General features: G+C 44.6%; 1 protein-coding gene across 7 annotated transcripts in view; it reads right to left on the bottom strand.

The window, feature by feature from the left end:
* Positions 1-18,905, bottom strand: part of LOC101692945 (S-adenosyl-L-methionine-dependent tRNA 4-demethylwyosine synthase TYW1) — a 201,127-nt gene that overhangs the window by 6,797 nt on the left and 175,425 nt on the right. For 5 of the 7 annotated variants that reach the window (XM_045074911.1, XM_045074908.1, XM_045074909.1 and 2 more), the window contains one exon: positions 18,060-18,227. The exons of the other annotated variants lie outside the window; for them this stretch is intronic. In XM_045074911.1, coding sequence (XP_044930846.1) covers positions 18,060-18,227 — 168 coding nt within the window. The remainder of the gene's footprint in view (positions 1-18,059; positions 18,228-18,905) is intronic. 7 annotated transcript variants of the gene reach the window in all.

Here is an 18,905-nt window from a genome sequence, read left to right as displayed (position 1 = left end):
GCCATCAAAAAATGAAAGCTTGCCATTTACAATGACATACATAGAACAAGAGGGTATTATGCTGAGTGAAATAAGCCAATCGGAGAAAGACAATTATCATATGATCTCAATAATGTGGATTCTGAGAAGCAAAACAGAGGACCGTCAGGGAAGAGAGGAAAAACAAAACAGGACAAAACCGGAGAGGGAGACAAACCGTAAGAGACTCAATCATAGGAAACAAACAGGGCTGCTGGAGGGGAGGGGGTGGCGGAATGGGGTAGCTGGGTGATGGACAGTAAGGACATGTGATGTAATGAGCACTGGGTGTTATGTAAGACTGATGAAGCACAGAGCTGTACCTCTGAAACCAATAACGCATGCTAATTTAATATTAACTATTTTATTATTTATTTAATATAAACTATTTTAATTCAATTAAAATAGTTTAAAAATTTTTTAAAATAAATAAATAGATGAACATGACAGAGAACCCAACCCACCTGAGAGGAGATACAGGTGGCAGAGAATTTGAGAGTTCACTTAGCTAAAGAATACAGAAATCTAGACAAAGAAAAAAACAAGTAAATATTAACTCTAAGGAAACCAGAAGGCACGCTGGAAACAAAGGGCAAACATAGACGACCGCACTGCCCCACAGTGAACAGTGCCCGTCCGGTCCTGTAGCGCGCAGAACTGCGGTGGACGCACAGGGGAGGTGAGGAGCAAGCGCAGGGAAAGCCTCATCTCATCTTCCATCGTACGAAGAGACAATGAGAAAAAAACAGTGAACCGCAGCAACATTAAGCATGTTATTTAGAGACGTAAAGACAAATACCAAAATAATCACCCCAAATTTGAAGGTGGTTGTTGCTTGAGAGGAGAAGGAGCTATGTTTGAGGAAAATACGAGGAACTGCTGATTTTTGTAATAAACTTTGACTTTTTAAACTGTCTCTGTAGAATTCTGATAAAACTAAAAAGCAAAATTTTAAGTAGTAACGACCAAGCTCTCAATGCCAAGGAAGAGGATTAACAACCGAACCACCAACACGGTGGGGAAGAAAGGGGAGGCCTGCAGGGCGTCGGCAGTGGCCACCAATTATGAAGCGTCCTACTGAGCACGCGGCACTACGTCTGGTTCTCTGGCTTGTGTAACCCCCTTAAACAAAACTCATGTGGTTGGACTCTCATCTTTTTTTTTTTTTTTTTTTTTTTTAAAGATTTTATTTATTTATTTGACAGAGAAATTACAAGTAGATGGAGAGGCAGGCAGAGAGAGAGAGAGAGAGGGAAGCAGGCTCCCCGCGGAGCAGAGAGCCCGATGCGGGACTCGATCCCAGGACCCTGAGATCACGACCCGAGCCGAAGGCAGCGGCTTAACCCACTGAGCCACCCAGGCGCCCCTGGACTCTCATATTTAATACAAGGGCAAAACTCCAAGAAGGCCAAGTAACAAATATGCCAAGGTCCTATCCTCTGTGTGGAAGAGCCAAGATTCCAGCCTGTGGGTGTTCAAGCCCTGTGGTCGTTACGCTGTCACACACAGTTAGCTGTCAAGCCGGAAAAACGAAAGAACTCGTAATCACCAGGGTGTCTCTCAAATAGCTTGGAGGGCAAAGAGATTTTTCTCACCCCTGGATCTACTTAAGTGTAATATTCCTAAGTTAACTCCCTTTGCTTAACGGGTCTGAAAGCTACAGGAGATAATTCGTGTGCTCCAAGTTCTTTATGTGCCTCAACCTTCCTCAACATAAAGCGTGCATGGCGAGCACCGTGCGGAGAAGCTGTCCACTACTTCTCTACCCACGTACAGCCCAGCAAACTGCTCCAAGGCAAATGCGGGGACATGAAAGACTTAACATGCGGACCTCGAGCGTTAGCCGGCTCTGCCCTGGAGCGTTCTGTGTTACGTACAGAGCTTTCGTCCTTTCTGGCAAAATAATAATTAAAACAATCCAAGTGCCACAGGGAGAGCCATTCCTCCCATTATCTTAACGGCTCCCGATAGCACGGGCGGTCTAGGCGAGCTCACGTCTTCTGTTTTCTGTAGGTGAAGAACTGACTTCCCACTAGTCTCAACAGTGTCGTCCATATACAGACGTCAGTGCGGAGTATCCACAGCCACGTCAAACTCAAAATGCCACAAACAAAAATTTTTACCATTTGGCCTGTCCATCTTGTGCATCAACCATGCTGTGCTGAAGTTATACCAGCTCCTAAATGATAAATACTGTGTACCTTCTGGAAAGGCATCTAATCATACCCAGCCAAGAGTACAGGAAATCCTGCATCTGAGCCAAAAAGAACAAATCAAGAGCTACTGATCAATATCACCAGTGGCGACAGTTTGTGCAAATATCCCTGCATATGATACTGTGGTATCCTCTGCTGAAAAGTCAAATCATCAGCACCTTAGGGAAGACCCTTTACAGAGTCCCGTTACAGGCAAGGCACTAGTCTAGCTGCCCCGTACCTGTCACTTTCTTTAGCCGTCACAGTAACCCTGGAAACAGAGCTACCGTCTTCTTCAGATAAGAAACATGAGAAACGGGGAGTCTCAGATTTGAAAATAGATCTACTACTTCACAGTAAAGGAGCTCCCAAGCCCACCTTCACTTCTGTTGCCAATCGTAAATTCGGGGGTTCCCAAGACCATCTTCAGTTTGACAAAACCACTAGGAGGACCCACAGAATCCAATGAAAGCTGTTATAGTCAGTACGGCTCATGATCGCATAAGGACACAGATCAAAATCAGCCGAGGGAAGAGCTACATGGGGCAGACTTCAGGAGAGCTTCATTCGTGGAGTTGCCAGTCGTCCTCTGGAAGAGTGGTCGGAGCTCATCTCAGCCATCAGTGACATGCAAGAGGTGGCACGGAGTGTTGCCAGCCTAGGAAGCTCACCCAAACCTCGATGTCCAGAGTTCGTTGTTGTTGTTTTCTAAAGGGGAGGTGGGCACCCGGGGGGCTCAGTGGGTTAAGCTCTGCCTTCGGCTCAGGTCATGATCTCAGGATCCTGGGATCGAGCCCTGTATCGGGCTCTGTGCTCAGTGGGGAGCCTGCTTCCCCCTCTCTTTCTGCCTGCCTTTCTGCCTACTTGTGATCTCTTTCTGTCAAATAAATAAATAAAATCTTAAAACAAGGCGGGGCAGGTGGGTGGAGGGGCAGAGGATGAGGGAGAGAGAATTTAAGCAGCTCCACACCCAGCACAGAGCCCTAAGTGGAGCTCCATCTCAACAATGAGATCATGACCTGAGCCAAAATCGAGACTGGGATGCTCACGCAACTAAGCCATCCAGACACCCTAATGTCCAGAGTTTTGTCTGGGACTTGGGTCACCTAGACATAGTTGACTGTGGCATGGCTGGCGCAAGTTGCAAGTTGCCAGCTCTTGCAAAGGTCAATCAAATAAATACTGTGTACTCTAAAGCTCTATACTAATTTACTTGCTTGGTGTAGACCATCAGGTGTGGTCCAACGCCCCCCAGTAAACAAAGACACTCTCCACAGGCAGGACGTTCCAAAAGCTTGGGAATCACCTCCTAGAAGCTGAGGGAAAAATTATGCCTTTTCTTTGGGTAAAACTGCAACCAAAACTCAAAGTCCACATAGAATGGACAAAGTAGAATAATACAAAAAAAAAAAGAAACCAAACAAAAGAGACTCATACATTTCATTTGAATTTTCACACTCTTGAGAAGTTATGACCGTTGAGTCAGTCACTTCCCAAGTCTGCTCCCCCAGACATAGTTAATACTTACAAACCAAACTCTGGAAAGTACCGGTTAGAGGATGGAAGAGGGGCTGCCAGGCCTTCCCGTAACTCAGAAGTAGATGTGAACTGGGAAGGAGTAGAGGAAATCCCAGGGTAGTTGGAGGGAGAAGTAATTTCGGAACACACACACACACACACACACACACAGTGCTATGGTAGTACCCGAATTTCCCAGACACATGAATTTTGTTCTTGACTACCATAGCTACGATTGTGTTGCTCTTTTGGGGAAAGGAGGCAGAGATCACACAGACCAGGAAATCTGACGGCCTGTGACAGTGGAACGCCGAGCAGAGTCGCTCCTTTTTCTGAGGAACCACATTCAGAAGCAAAACTACAACACCCTTGAATTCCAGATATATAGCCAAGTGCAGTTAAAAAGTTTTTAAATCTGGAAACTCAGTTTCTGGAATTTCAAGCTTCCTCTATAATTTTGTTGGAGTTGAGCTAAGTCCTCTTAGCAATGTCACCAGAGTCACCAAAATGCCAATTTTCTCTGACATTTTTCCAAAAGTAATTACTGGAAGCAAGCAGGCCTCTGATAAGCACGAGTTCCACACGTATCACAGAAGGTAATATGTTCTGTCATTGGCTTTTGTTAGGAGGACACTGCATAAGCCCTGAATGGAGACAGACAGTTCCTTCCTACTCCAAGAAAGGAGGGCTCAGGGAAGTGACAGGCCTTCCTTCCCTCCCTCTACAGACTGCAAATGTATGTGTCCAAGAGGGAGGAGTCTGTGACCTCAAATGCGGCAAAAACTTTCTCAGAGCTGACCTTGAAGGCGATCCATGAAACTGCTTCTTGGTGAGTGGGGTGGGATCTACGCCGTCTCATCAGACACCTACCTCCACTTCCCTATCTTGTCTGACTGCTCTGTAGCACCTGAGAGACAGTACACGGTCATGGTCATCCTGTCATTTGTATTTCAAAATATCTGGGATTGAATTCTAATTATGTTTGTGCTTTCTGAGCCTGAGATATCTCCCTTAGAATATGAAGAAAAGTAATATTTATGACTCATAGGATTTTTCTAAAAATTAAATGAATTAATGCATACACAGCATTATCAAAGTGACCTTAATAAATGTTATTGATTGTTGAGTGTATCAGCAGACACCAAACTAAGGAATAATACCAGACAGCTCATTAATGATGAAAGATTCTAGAAGATTACGCTGGAAGACAACAGAATAATATCTGCAAAATGCTAGGAGGAGTTGACAAAGAAGCTATAAGGCGTATGAAGAACAAAGAGCAAAATGACAGAAGTCCCTTCTGTTTATAAATCAGTAATTACTTTAAATGTAAATGGGCTAAACTCTCTACTGAAAAACAATCAGAGATTGGCAGAATGGATTAAACACACACACACACACACACACACTCCAACAATATACTTTCTATAAGAGCCTTACTTTATATCCGAAGACACATGCAGGTTGAAAATGAAAGGATGGAAAAAGATGTTCTGTGCAAACAGCAGCCAAAAGAGAGTAGGAGTGGCAACAGTAACATCACACAAAAGAGGCTTCAAATTAAAAAGATTATAAGACAGAAAGAAGGACAATTTATATTAATTAAAGGTTCAATACAGCAAGACACAATAATTACAAACATTTATATATCTAGTACCAGATCATCAAAATATATGAAGCAGATACTGGCTGAATTGAAGGGAGGAACAGACAGCTCTACAATAGTAACTGGAGAGTTCAGTATCCCATTCTCGATAAAGGATAAAACCATCAGACAGAAGTATGGAAACAAAGGACTGGAACAACACAATAAACCGGCTAGAACTGAGAAAACAGTCTGCCCAAGAACACAAAATGCACATACTTCTCAAGTTTTAATGGGACATTTTCCAGGACAGACCACAATAGTTAGGCGACAAATTAAATCTCAACAGATTTTAAGAGATAAAACGTCATATAAAGTATCCCTTTAACCACAATGAATTGAAGTTAAATATTGGTAACAGAAAGAAAACTGGAAAATGCATGCATTTGTGGTTATTAAACAACACGTTCCTAAACAGCCAGTCCATCAAAGAAGAAATCATAAGGGAAATTCATAAATACTTAAGAGACTTAAGTGAAAAGGAAAACACAACATACCAAAACTTACGGGACACAGCAAAAGCAATACTAAGAAGGAAATCTATCACTATAAATGTTTCCTTTAAAAAGTAAGATCTCGGGGCCCCTGGGTGGCTCAGTGGGTTAAGCTGCTTGCCTTCGGCTCAGGTCATGATCTCAGGGTCCTGGGATCGAGCCCCACATCGGGCTCTCTGCCCAGCAGGGAGCCTGCTTCCTCCTCTCTCTCTGCCTGCCTCTCTGCCTGCTTGTCATCTCTCTCTGTCAATAAATAAATAAAAATCTTTAAAAAAAAAAATTAAGATCTCAGGGCGCCTGGGTGGCTCAGTGGGTTAAAGCCTCTGCCTTCTGCTCAGGTCATGATCTCGGGGTCCTGGGATCGAGCCCCGCATTGGGCTCTCTGCTGGGTGGAGAGCTTGCTTTCCCCTCGCTCTCTGCCTGCCTCTCTGCCTAATTCTGATCTCTACTTCTGATCTCTGTCAAGTAAATAAATAAAATCTTAAAAAATATATTAAACAAAAAAAAAGTAAGATCTCAAATGTACAATGTAACTTTACAACTTAAGGAATGGGGGGAAAAAGAAACCTAAACTAAACCAAACCAAAAGCTAGCAAAAGAATGGAAATAATAATGGTTAGTGCAGAGATTAAATAGAGAATAGAAAAATAGGAAACAAACAAACAAACAAACAAACATCAAGGCACTGAAACCAAAAGCTGGTTCTTCAAAGATATCAACAAAATTGACAAACCTCTGGCCTAACTGAGAAAGAAAAAGAAAAAAGACTCAAATAACTAAAATCAGAAATGTAGGTAGGGACATTATTACTGATTCTACCGATATAAAAAGGATTATAAAAGATTAATATGAATGTACAACAACAAATTAAATAATCTAGATGAAATGGGCAAATTCCTAGAAACACAAAACCTATTAAGACTAAAGCACAAAGATACAGAAAATACGAATAGACCAAAACAAGAAAAAGACATTACAGGAAAGGAAAACTACAAACCAGTAACGGTCATGAACACGTGTAAAAAAAATAAAATATCAGAAAGTCAAATCCAACAATGCATTAAAAAAATTAAACACCGTGACCAAGTGGGATTTCTTCCAGGTATGGCAAGGCTGAAAATCAATTAATGTGACCCATCGCACCAACAGCTAAGGAAGGAAAATATGATCGTACCGATAACTGCAGGAAAAGTATAGAACAAAAATCCAGACTGATTTATGATTAAAAATTCTCAGCAAACTAGAAACAGAGGGAAATGTCCTCAACCTGATACACATCTACCAGAACCCTACAGTGAACATCATACTTAATGGTTACAAACCAGCTGCGTTCCCACTAAAATCAGAATCAAAGCAGGAATGTCCCCTTTTACCATTTCTTTCTTTCTTTTTTCAGTTTTTTTACAACCCCACAGGTGCCCAAGGGGTTCACCTTTTACCATTTCTAATCAACATCAGACTTGAAGTTTTAGCTTAACACAGTAAGATAAGAAATGGTAGATTGGGAAGAGATGCATGATAACCACATTAACTGATGTAGAAAAATCCAGAGGGGCACCTGGGTGGCTCAGTTGGTTAAGAAACTGCCATTGGCTCAGGTCATGATCCCAGAGTCCCAGGACTAAGTCCCACATCAGGCTCCCAGCTCAGCAGGGAGTCTGCTTCTCCCTCTGACCTCTCCCCTCACATGTTCTCTCCCACTCTCACTCTCTCTCAAACAAACAAATTATTAAAAAAAAGAAAAAGGAGAAAAATCCAAAGAATCAACAATAACAAAATATCCTGTGGAACTCAGGTTATTATAGCATGGGTGCAAAACAGGAGGTAATATTCTGAGAAATATTAGCTAACTGCTTTTTCATATACCAGGAATGAACAATTGGAATTTGAAGTTAAAAATACAGTACCATTTACATTAACATCAAAAAAATGAAACACTTATGTATAAATCTAACAAAACGTGTATAGGATCTATACACAGGACAAAACGGTGAAAGAAGTCATGGAAGACCTAAACAGGAGGTAGTTCACGTTCACAGATCAAAGACTGAACTTGTTAGGTCGAGTTGAATGTGTAGATTCAACTCGATCCCAAACAAGATACTAGCAAGCTAGTTTATAGGTATTAACAAACTGATTCTAAAGTTTACATGAAAAGGCAAAAGACCTAGAAGAGCCAACCCAATAGCCAAGATGAACAAGTTGGAGAACTGATACCACTCAGTTTCAATAAAGCTAACCAAAGTCAAGACTGCATAGTATTGGTGAAAGAACAGACACACAGATCAATGAAACAATACTAAGACCAGAAATAAAACCCACACAAGTATCCAGCATAATGCAGGAAGAACCGTCTCTCCAACAACTTGATATCCACATGCAAAAATCAAACAAACAAACAAAAATCTCAATATAAATCTTACAGCTTTCAGAACAGATCTTAGACCTAAACATATAATAAAACTACAAAACTTCTAGAAGGTAACATAGGATGAGGTCTAGGTGACCCTGAGTTTAGAAATCTAGCATCATCCATGAAAGAGAAAGTTGATAAACCAGATTTTATTATAAATGTTTGCTCTGAGAAAGGCAGTTAAGAGAATAAACAGTCAAATCAGACTGAAGGAAATATTTGCAAAACACATCTGATAAATGGCATGTATCCAAAATATGTAAAGAATACTTAAAACTCAACAATGAGAAAATAACAAATCCAATGAAGAAATAAGCAAAAGATCTGAACAAAGACCTCACTGCAGAAAATGTCCAGGCAGCAAGTAAGCATATGAAAGATGTTCATTCATCTTTTCACATTATGTACTTTTCAAAACCTGTACAACTTTATAGTACAAATACTGAACCTTAAAATATGAAATAGTTCACATTTTGAAATACATACATAAAAATGTATGTGAATATATATAAAATACAAAACTCACTTGGGAGAGGTCAGGGAATCCCAGGAAAAGGTGCAGACTGTGAGAATCTGTTACAAATGTATGAAGTAACTTCACTGAAGGAGGAGAGGAAAAGGTGCTGACCTAAGTAATTCTGGAAATAAGCGGAGCTTCTAAGACGAAAGCCAAAGGACCTGCACACAAGCACTGTGCTCTAGGGTTAAAAGTTCTGACACTGCTGTACTCATATCTTGGAACTGCACAATTAAGGAAACACACGGCTGCTGTAAGGAGCCTAGTTTCTCACTGTTAGAGGGGAATTATAAATAAGCAAGAAGCAGCTAGAGTGAGTCCCGCTGGCGATGGATTAGCGTTTGAGACGTTAGCAGGTTTTGCTTCATACAACTGGATGCACGGAAAAATACTTACAGCCACGTGTGTAGAGAAGGGCTGGAATATACGCACAATTTCTTTGCTGTCGTACACCTTTCCGAGGACATAGAAGAAGAAACAATACCCCACAACACCAAGCACACCTTCGCCTAGATCTTGGCTTCTTTTTTTTTTTTTTTTAAGATTTTATTTATTTATTTGACAGACAGAGATCACAAGTAGGCAGAGAGGCAGGCAGAGAGAGAGAGAGAGAGAGGAGGAAGCAGGCTCCCTGCTGAGCAGAGAGCCCGATGTGGGACTCGATCCCAGGACCCTGAGATCATGACCTGAGCCGAAGGCAGCAGCTTACCCCACTGAGCCACCCAGGCACCCTAGATCTTGGCTTCTAACACCACTCTTCAATAAAGGAACCAGGGCTGCTGAGACAAATGACCGCTTCCAGGACTGGAGCAGAAAATGTGCAGGATGAGCCTGGAACACCTTGTAGAGCCAGAAAGGAAAGCAGTGCTCAAGACCAAAGACAAAGAAAGCCCCGAGCCCTGATGGAAGCACAGCAAAGGAGCACAAGAGCCCCTGGAAGAGATCCTAGAAGCCAGAGCCAGAGTAATTTGAGCGACGAAAGAAAGGAAGTCGAACTGGATTATAACCCAAGGTACAGAGTAAATACCGTGAGTCCACACTGCTATAAAGAATGAGGGGATAAATTTAAAACTGGGGAAAAGAGATAAACCTATTTCTGTAGCTATCCCACCATCGAGGATGTGGAATGTCACTCCCAGTTCCTACACGTGGGCTGCAGAGAGTGACATCTTTCCGAAGAGTAAATGTACAGAAAAGGAAGAGGAAGAGCACTTTTACGGTGAGAAACCGGACAAACAGTACTTCAGTTTGCTGGCCAAGGTCAACATCACTAGCTGTAGATCATGTTGGCAGCATGCATCCCTGATACAAGATGATGAAACTGGCACTTTACCTCTGTGGCTTTCCTCCTAAAAACCCACAACCCAGGTCTTATGAGAAAAACAATGGACAGATTTCAGTAATGGTGCATCCTACAGAATAGTTCGTGAGCACCCCTCAAAGCTGTCAGAGTTATCAAAACAAGGAAAGTCTGAGAAACTGCCGTAGCCAAGAAGAGCCTAAAGGGACATGACATTAAATGTAACATAGTCTTCTGGATGGAACAGAACAGAAAAAGGACATTGGGTAAAACCTAAAAAAATCCAAACTCTGGGCTCTGGCAAATCACGGAGCAGCACTGGTCCGCTAGTTGTGACACATGTACTACAGCAACGCGAGATGTTCGTAACAAGGCAAATCTAGAGTACAGAGGAGCTCTTTGCACTGTCTCCTCAATTTTTCCATAAATCCCAAACTGTATGTACTAAGACATGAAATCTATTTTTTAAGTAAGCAATTAAGTTTTAAAATAGTGCTTTGTGGATTTGCGAGCCGTACATGTAACCTACTACTTGGTTTCCGCTGGCAGCGGTCCACTTTAACAGGATATCACCAATCCGCACAGGGGAAGGACCTCACTGTTTCTACAGTAAAATCATCAAGTGTATTGTATTCATCAAGGTCTCACTCAAGCTTGCAGACGGACAGGCCCAAGGTTACATCGGAGCTGCCCCTGGAGAACACAGAAGCAGAAGGGTGACGATCTCCTTATCCCGGCGTTCCTCCCACGGCACTCAGACAGGCCCGCCCTCCCCCTGTAGACAGTCTCCTGTGGGCAACTGTACTTCTTTCTTTGTCCCTCGAGCTCAACCTTGGAACTAAAACATGCTGACTTACTTTCCTTGAGTCTGTGTCCGTCTCTCCTTTGTTCAAAGTCAAAGGAACTCATTGAACCTTCTACTCCCACCCACGAAAGAAACTCCCTCTTATCCAGAAACTCTCTCTAGAGTCTAAACATCACTTCTAAATGACAAAACTGTTGTGAAAAAAATAACCATCCATTAAAAAAATATTCCAAGAATTAAGAAATGCTTTGCACGTGATATAGCACACGGCACTAAGGAGACCGCTGTAAGTGATGCGAATGACCACAGAGCGTTCTGGGGACGGACAGATTGTGACGGAGTCTCCAGAGCGTTCTGGGGACGGACGGGGCACTGCGGACTGTGACGGAGTCTCCAGATTGTGAAGTCTCCAGAGCGTTCTGGGGATGGACAGCGCACTGCGGGTTGTGATGGAGTCTCCAGAGGCTGGGCCATGTTGGGAAATCTTACCAATTTAATGTAGAATCTTAAAAGATCATTTGAATGTAAATATTCAACCCATGCTTGAAATCTCTATCATCTTTTTTTTTTTCTTTGAAAGAATTCACCTTACACTTTGGGCTACATGGTATCCTAGAGAGAATTTAAAATTTTTGAAATGGATAAAGAAAGAAATGCCACAATGGAGGGATTTTCAGTGCCGCACTGGATGGCGACGTTCTTATTTCTGCTCGCCAGCTTCACTAAAATCAGAAAAGTACCGCACAGCAGAGAGAAGAAACGTTCAAAAAGCATGGATTGGCACCAGATTCCTGCTGCAGAAAAACAGGAAGGAGATGGTGAGCAGGAAAGCAAGTGGATTTAACAACCAGCAGGTCAATGATGACCTAAAAAATAGCAAACTCTGTAGAATGAATATTTACTGAATAAATGAATGAATGAATAAATAATAAGGAAGGAGGTAAGTCTGGATCAAAATCAGCAGGGACAATGGAACACGGTCTCTGCTTTCTGGAGCTCAGACAGTGGAGACAGGACGGACAGGATCGGGAAGGCGCCATCAGTTCTCTACACCAACACGGAGAATCCGTGGGGTCGCAGGGACTCTGGGCAGTGCTGGGGATGACACCCTGTGTTCCATGAACCCACAGCTCTTCACAACGCAGCCTCATCTCTGCGCACATGGATCCCAGAGAGGTAGCCCCGAGGAGATCTGTTTCACCGTTTTAAGGAGCAGAAATTCAGCAGGTGGACTGCGGTGGGGCAGGTGTGCGTGACTTTCTGGCAGAAGAGGCATCTTGGGCAGAGGCGGAGGAAAAAAGCAACATGGCGGGACCCTGCAGAGGCTCCTTCTCTGAAGAGGCCCTGATTGTGAAAGCCATTAAGAATCAAGTATTTAGGTTTTTCTTTTGCGTTCACTGCAAGATGTCCTGTTTCAAAAATATAGCTGAGAAACAGTAAGCTTGGAATTGGCAGCATGAACCATGAGGTCGTTAAACAGTCAATACCCACGCTGTTATTCATGAACTAAATGGTTTGTTTTATGGATTCTTCTAGGCTTTGGTTTCATTTTTCTCTTTTTCTGTTTCTTTGCTTGATTTGGTTTTTGGTTATAGCTCTGTTTTCTGTGACCTTAAAAAGGCGTCCGTCGGTAAGTGCCAGCCTCCTCATTAAATGGGATCTGACAGGCCCGACGAGGAGCAGACAGGGATGTCTTCGTGTACGTTTCCCGAAAATCTTCCCGGTAACAGTGCAGGGCCAGCCTTGTAACATATGGGGTGACACTTCTAACATTAGTAAAGAAAATCAGCCTACACAGAAGTATTCTGCTAAATAATCTGTAATTCACAGTGTTCCCAGCGGACCGGCGTTACTGTTCACTGAGGAGATATTTGGCCAAAATCTATAAATGTCAAAACTGTGGTCACAGACTTCTGCTTCTGGACAAGATGGAGGATATGTACTTCTTCCTACTTCTCCCACTACGTGGCTAAAATCCCTGGGTATCATACACAAAACAAACACAAGAAGACATCAAAGGTAGATAAAAGGCAGACTGGCTACACACTCCCTGGATTCTGTCTGTGGCTCTTTTTTTTTTTTAATACATTTTTTATTTTTTATAAACATATATTTTTATCCCCAGGGGTACAGGTCTGTGAATCGCCAGGTTTACACACTTCACAGCACTCACCAAAGCACATACCCTCCCCAATGTCCATAATCCCACCCCCTTCTCCCAAAACCCCTCCCCCCGGCAACCCTCAGTTTGTTTTGTGAGATTAAGAGTCACTTATGGTTTGTCTCCCTCCCAATCCCATCTTGTTTCATTGATTCTTCTCGTACCCACTTAAGCCCCCATGTTGCATCACCACTTCCTCATATCAGGGAAATCATATGATAGTTGTCTTTCTCTGCTTGGCTTATTTCGCTAAGCATGATACACTCTAGTTCCATCCATGTTGTCGCAAATGGCAAGATTTCATTTCTTTTGATGGCTGCATAGTATTCCATTGTGTATATATACCACATCTTCTTGATCCATTCATCTGTTGATGGACATCTAGGTTCTTTCCATAGTTTGGCTATTGTGGACATTGCTGCTATAAACATTCGGGTGCATGTGTCCCTTTGGATCACTACATTTGTATCTTTAGGATAAATACCCAGTAGTGTGATTGCTGGGTCATAGGGCAGTTCTATTTTCAACATTTTGAGGAACCTCCATGCTGTTTTCCAGAGTGGCTGCACCAGCTTGCATTCTCACCAACAGTGTAGGAGGCTCCCCTTTCTCCGCATCCTCGCCAGCATCTGTCATTTCCTGACTTGTTGATTTTAGCCATTCTGACTGGTGTGAGGTGATATCTCATTGTGGTTTTGATTTGTATTTCCCTGATGCTGAGTGATATGGAGCACTTTTTCACGTGTCTGTTGGCCGTCTGGATGTCTTCTTTGCAGATATGTCTGTTCATGTCCTCTGCCCATTTCTTGATTGGATTATTTGTTCTTTGGGTGTTGAGTTTGCTAAGTTCTTTATAGATTTTGGACACTAGCCCTTTATCTGATATGAATCCCGCACTGGGTGCTAGAGCCTAGAGGCCTGGCTGAAGCCCGCAATCCAGAAATACCAAAGGGCACAAACAGTAAACAAACAAACAAATCTTAGAGCCCCATGAAAAACCTGCTTTTCTCAGCCAGAGGACCAGGAAGAGGGCACCTTAGCTAGCCCGACAGAAAACTTAAGCAATACCCAACCTAGGCCATGAGAAAAATGCCCGATTCTCACCCCAGGTCAGTCAGCGTCTATGGGAGACCCTAGACCTTCATATCCGCCCCGCCACGTTGGGCCGCGCCCTCCCTCCTGGCCGCTGGGGAGCTGTCAGGGGAGGTGGAGTGGAGGGTCCGGCCACCCCACCCCCCGTGGTCCCAGGAGCACTGGCCTCTACCTGGCCGTAGCAAGGTACCTCACCCCGCCCACACCAGATTGGGGACGGAGGAAGCTTAGCAGAGAGCCAAGACCTTCCCTGCTGCCCCGGAGCAACGAGCCCCCCCCATCCATCCCACAGTGTCCCTGGGGAGCAGCAGTGACGCGGTCCTCCCTTCCTAGCCAGAGTGGAGCAGAGGTTCCGCGGCGAGAGCCCACACTTTTACCCCCAAATCAGCCATAAGGACGCACTCCTCCCCCAACAGGTCAACGGAGGCCGAGTGGGGACCCGGACCTTGACATCGGCTTGGTTGAGGGGACACCAGCCCACGACTCCCCTTGGGAGACAGAGAGCAGCCTGCACTGAGCGTTTGACCAAGTCTCCCCTCACAGCCTCTGTGTCAGACCCTCATCACGTCACCCTTGCACTGCTGGACTGTCACGACCGTTTTTAACTGGTTTCTCTCTTCTAGTCTTACAGTTCATGCCCCCTCATGTTGCTAAACAAATTTTTCTGAGACCCAAATCTGATTGTGTCACTGTCCTACTTCAATCCCTTCAGTGCTGCCCGTGCTGTACAGGAAACGGCACAACTAGGATTCCATTCAGCGCCACCAACGCCCTTGCCCCTGACCAGTCACCCCCCTTGCGTTCCCTTCAACCCTTCTTTTGAACTCCGGCCATAATGAACTACTCACTGTTTTCCCAACAGGTTAGGCCTCTACGCTTCTCCAAGGACCTTTCCTTGTACATTTTTCTGCCTTCATGTCCGTCCTCGCTGGGCTGTCGCTGGACTTCCAGTCAAATGGCAACTCCTCTGGGAAGCCTCTCCTGATAGTACCATATTGTCCCCGCACACACACACCACCCCCACCCGGGTTCTACTCTACTCTTCCATCATTGCTCTGATGAAAAACTGGAGGTATTTGTTTCGATAGCTGCCTTTTTTCTTTTTTTCTGTTAGACCACTCTCGAAGGCAGGGACTATTTGCTTAGCTCATCTTTGCATCCCTAGTACCCAGCACCATGCCTGACACACCCTGGGTGCTCAAGAAGCATTAGCTAACGAGCATCGGTCTCAGACTGTCTCTTCATGCTGGTGTGTACCTGGGTAGCTATGCTTGTCACTACATTTATCACACTGAGTTCAGTTGCTTGGCGCCTTCTGGGAACTCCCTGTGGATATGGGCAGAACCAAAAGAGAAGCCAGAAGCGTGAAAACGGCAGATTATCGGAAAACGAGCGACAAACCAATAGCTGACTTGTTACCAATGGAATTTAAAAGACAAGATTATCTCTATAGTGGTGAAAGGCAACAAATGTCAACCTAGAATTTCATCCCCAGCCAAAATGTTCATTTCCAGACAAACGAGAACAAAATTTTCCATCAGCAGACTCCCACTAACGCATGTGTTAAAAAGTGTCTGGAAAACAGTTCCATGTGGAGGGTCAAAAATGCAGAAAGGAACGGAGAGCAAAACAGAGTTAGATGCACGTCCATGCAACGGAGTCCTGCCTCTGTGAGGCCGTTAACGACACTCCTGCCCACTCACAACTATGGTGCACAACACTAAGAGCACCTGTGCCGGGAAGGGAAACGGGGGCTGATGAGGTGTTCTCAGGTCCCTGCTTTGCAGTTAAGTCTACCGTCACACTGCGATTAGTCGAGGACGCATACGGCCGTTCCCAGGGCGCCACTACAAGAACAGAAAAGCGTACGAAATTCCAGCCTATTTAAAGGGAAAGTAAGACCTCACGTGGCTGAGAATATAAGGAAAGTGCAGAGAGAGGGGGACGAGCAGTGTAGGCAGCTGGAGAGGTGCACAGCCCGATCACACTGGGTCCTGAGGTCCCACTAAGGATTTTGACTTTGAAGTTAAAAGCAAAGGGAGGTCACTGAAGCGTCTGAACACGAGAGATCCGTATTCTCTAACCTCGTACCTAGGAGAAAACTGAACGAAGAACCAGAAGATAAAATTCAGGGTTTGGCTTTAATTTTTAAGATTTGCTTTGTAAGTTAATTAGCTTTGAAGCTACTTTAATTAACATTTCAAATACCAGGTGGTCTTTATTTCTCTGCTCCTGACATCCCAGGACATACTCTTCTGTCTAAACATTCAAGTCTGACAGACCACAGGTCAGCTGCATACACTCTCACCGCAACCAACGCATGCGAGCCTTTTAACCTGGCGTTTGTGAGAGTAGAGGTGACATTTTAATTGAGCAAATCTTGTATTATTAAGTGCTGTTCAGCTAAGAAGCTGTTCAGGAAGCCATGTAAGGTTTTGGGGGAGGATAAAATGTTCTTTCGTGTTCAAATTAAGTCTGACTTTCGTCGCATAAAAAGCGCTTATATAAGAGGAGGTACACCACTCTTGGCCTTTATTATCTTTTTGGTATTAATTTATCTTGATTGTGATATAACTCACATGCCACGAAATTCAGCCTTTTAAAGGGTCCAATTCAGGGACTCTGGTCTAGTCACAGAGATGGGCAACCGACACCACTTGATAATTCTTGAATATTTCCATCACCCCCGAAGAACACCGCCCCTGGCAGTGGTCACCCCCAGCCTGCTCCTCCTCGGTCTCTGGAACCACCGATCTACTTTCTGTCGCTACAGATTTACCCAGTTTGGACATTTTAGACAAACGGAATCATGTAATAGTGCCCTTTTGTGTTTTTTTTTTTTAACGTAGAATAATGTTTTCAGGGTTCATCCATGTCCCCTTTTTTAAAAAAGCACTTGTTGTGCGGGGCGCCTGGGTGGTTCCGTGGGTTAAAGCCTCTGCCTTCGGCTCAGGTCATGATCTCAGGGTCCTGGGATCGAGCCCTGCATCGTGCTCTCTGCTCAGCGGGGAGCCTGCTTCCCCCCGCCCCCCGCCTGCCTCTCTGCCTACTTGTGATCTCTGTCAAATAAATAAATACAATCTTTAAAAAAAAATTAAAAAAGCACTTGTTAATGCACAACTTGAATTAAAGGATGCAGAGTCATCAAGCAAACCTGACTGAGCTATTATCAGTCATCCTGTCTGATGTACAATGCTGGCGTCTAGGAGCCAACAGCAGGAAAGAATTCTCAAGATTATCTTCGTGCAAAAAAGGATGGTTTCATTAAGGCGGGCAGACAGGGCCTGTGGGCAGGAAGAGCCGCGCTGGGGTTGTGAGGAGTGACCGATCACATATTTTCAAGCTGGGAGGGGACAGGGATCGCGTAAGCCTCTGAGAAAGTGGGAAGCCAGGCTTCCAGGACCTTGAGGGGCTGTTAGGATCATGTCATTTAGTGCTGTCTGGTAAAACCTTAGTCAAGAGAGCCTTCAGCGAGGTGTCAGGGAACATGCTTGGAAGATGACGACTAACATATATCTTGGGGGCGGACGGACAGAGAAAAGACGTTTCCAAGGGGATTTTCGATGTTAAAGAAGATTCACAGGACTCTGGAGGGTGGACTCATGTCAAGCGAAGGCTGCCTTTTGCCTTTAGCAAGGTATTAACGTGGAGGCAGTTGAGTTCCTGGAGGACGGTCACCCTGCCTGCCTGAGCACTTGTCAATGGGCTGCAAGCTGTAATGCAGCTCAGTGTTTGCCTCGATTTCTTTGGCCTTGGTTCTCCACATCATTACACACACACACACCGAGGCCTCCTGAAGTCGTCTCAGGGAAGGAAGCAAACAAGCGGACGCCCCTACAGCGAAGGGAGGGACCCTGAGGAGAAGGAGCGGCTGGAAGAGTGCAGGCTGGGCTCTGCTTACCCGTTTGTGAGCGATAAGGAGGCAGTTGGAATGCTCGTGCTCACAGGCGATTTCGTAGTCGGGGATCAGATCCACCAAGTCCTGGACAAAGTGCACCACCTCCTCATGCCAGGGCACGTTGGCCATGGTGAGACTGCTGGCTGAGCTCTCGCCACAGTAGGTGACACCCTGCGGAAGCAGCACAACAGTCCGAGATAAGCATGACCTGCTTTGACGGCATGGAACAGGTGTCAGAGCCAGAAAGGCGTCTGGAGATAATCCACCCGACCCCACCCCGCAACCCAGGCCAGTCCAATGTGAGGGTGACGAAAGCAACAGTGAATCAGAGATGATAAACTCTGCTTAGCAGCTCACACAAGTCGGCGGGAGCTCCCAGGCCGACGCCCTCCCTGCCCCGCGACGGCAGCGCTTGGGTGCCCGGCTTCGTGAGGTCACAGGCTGTGCTGACTGGGAACAGCACTGTATTTGAACCAATAACACATCTTTTCATTCAGATTCCTTGTGCACCATAATAAGTTAATTCTCAAAGAGCTATACTCTCCTAGACCAATAACGGAGGCATGTCTGGCACCCACAGAAATTCAGTAAACACCTTACTCACTGGCAAAATAAGAGGAGCTCCAGTTCTCCAGCCCAGTTTGGGCTTCATAAGGCTGGTAAGGCTTTCCTGTAAAGGGCCAACTGTTCCTTAAGGAGATCACTTTGTAATGCATTTTGTAAATGGATACACTTAAACACAGATTTGTGCCAAACAGGAAATACATTTGGGCCTACGCATACATCCCTCCCACACGCTTGCATGTGTAAGCGTGTCTCACCTCTGCAGAAATTCCTGCATCATACAAA

The sequence above is a fragment of the Mustela putorius genome, unplaced genomic scaffold, assembly GCF_011764305.1.
Source record: "Mustela putorius furo isolate JIRA1106 unplaced genomic scaffold, ASM1176430v1.1 tig00000139_pilon_pilon_pilon, whole genome shotgun sequence".
Lineage (NCBI taxonomy): Eukaryota > Metazoa > Chordata > Mammalia > Carnivora > Mustelidae > Mustela > Mustela putorius.
The sequence above is the reverse complement of the archived record's forward strand: the minus strand, read 5'-3'. Positions and strand labels throughout refer to the sequence as shown.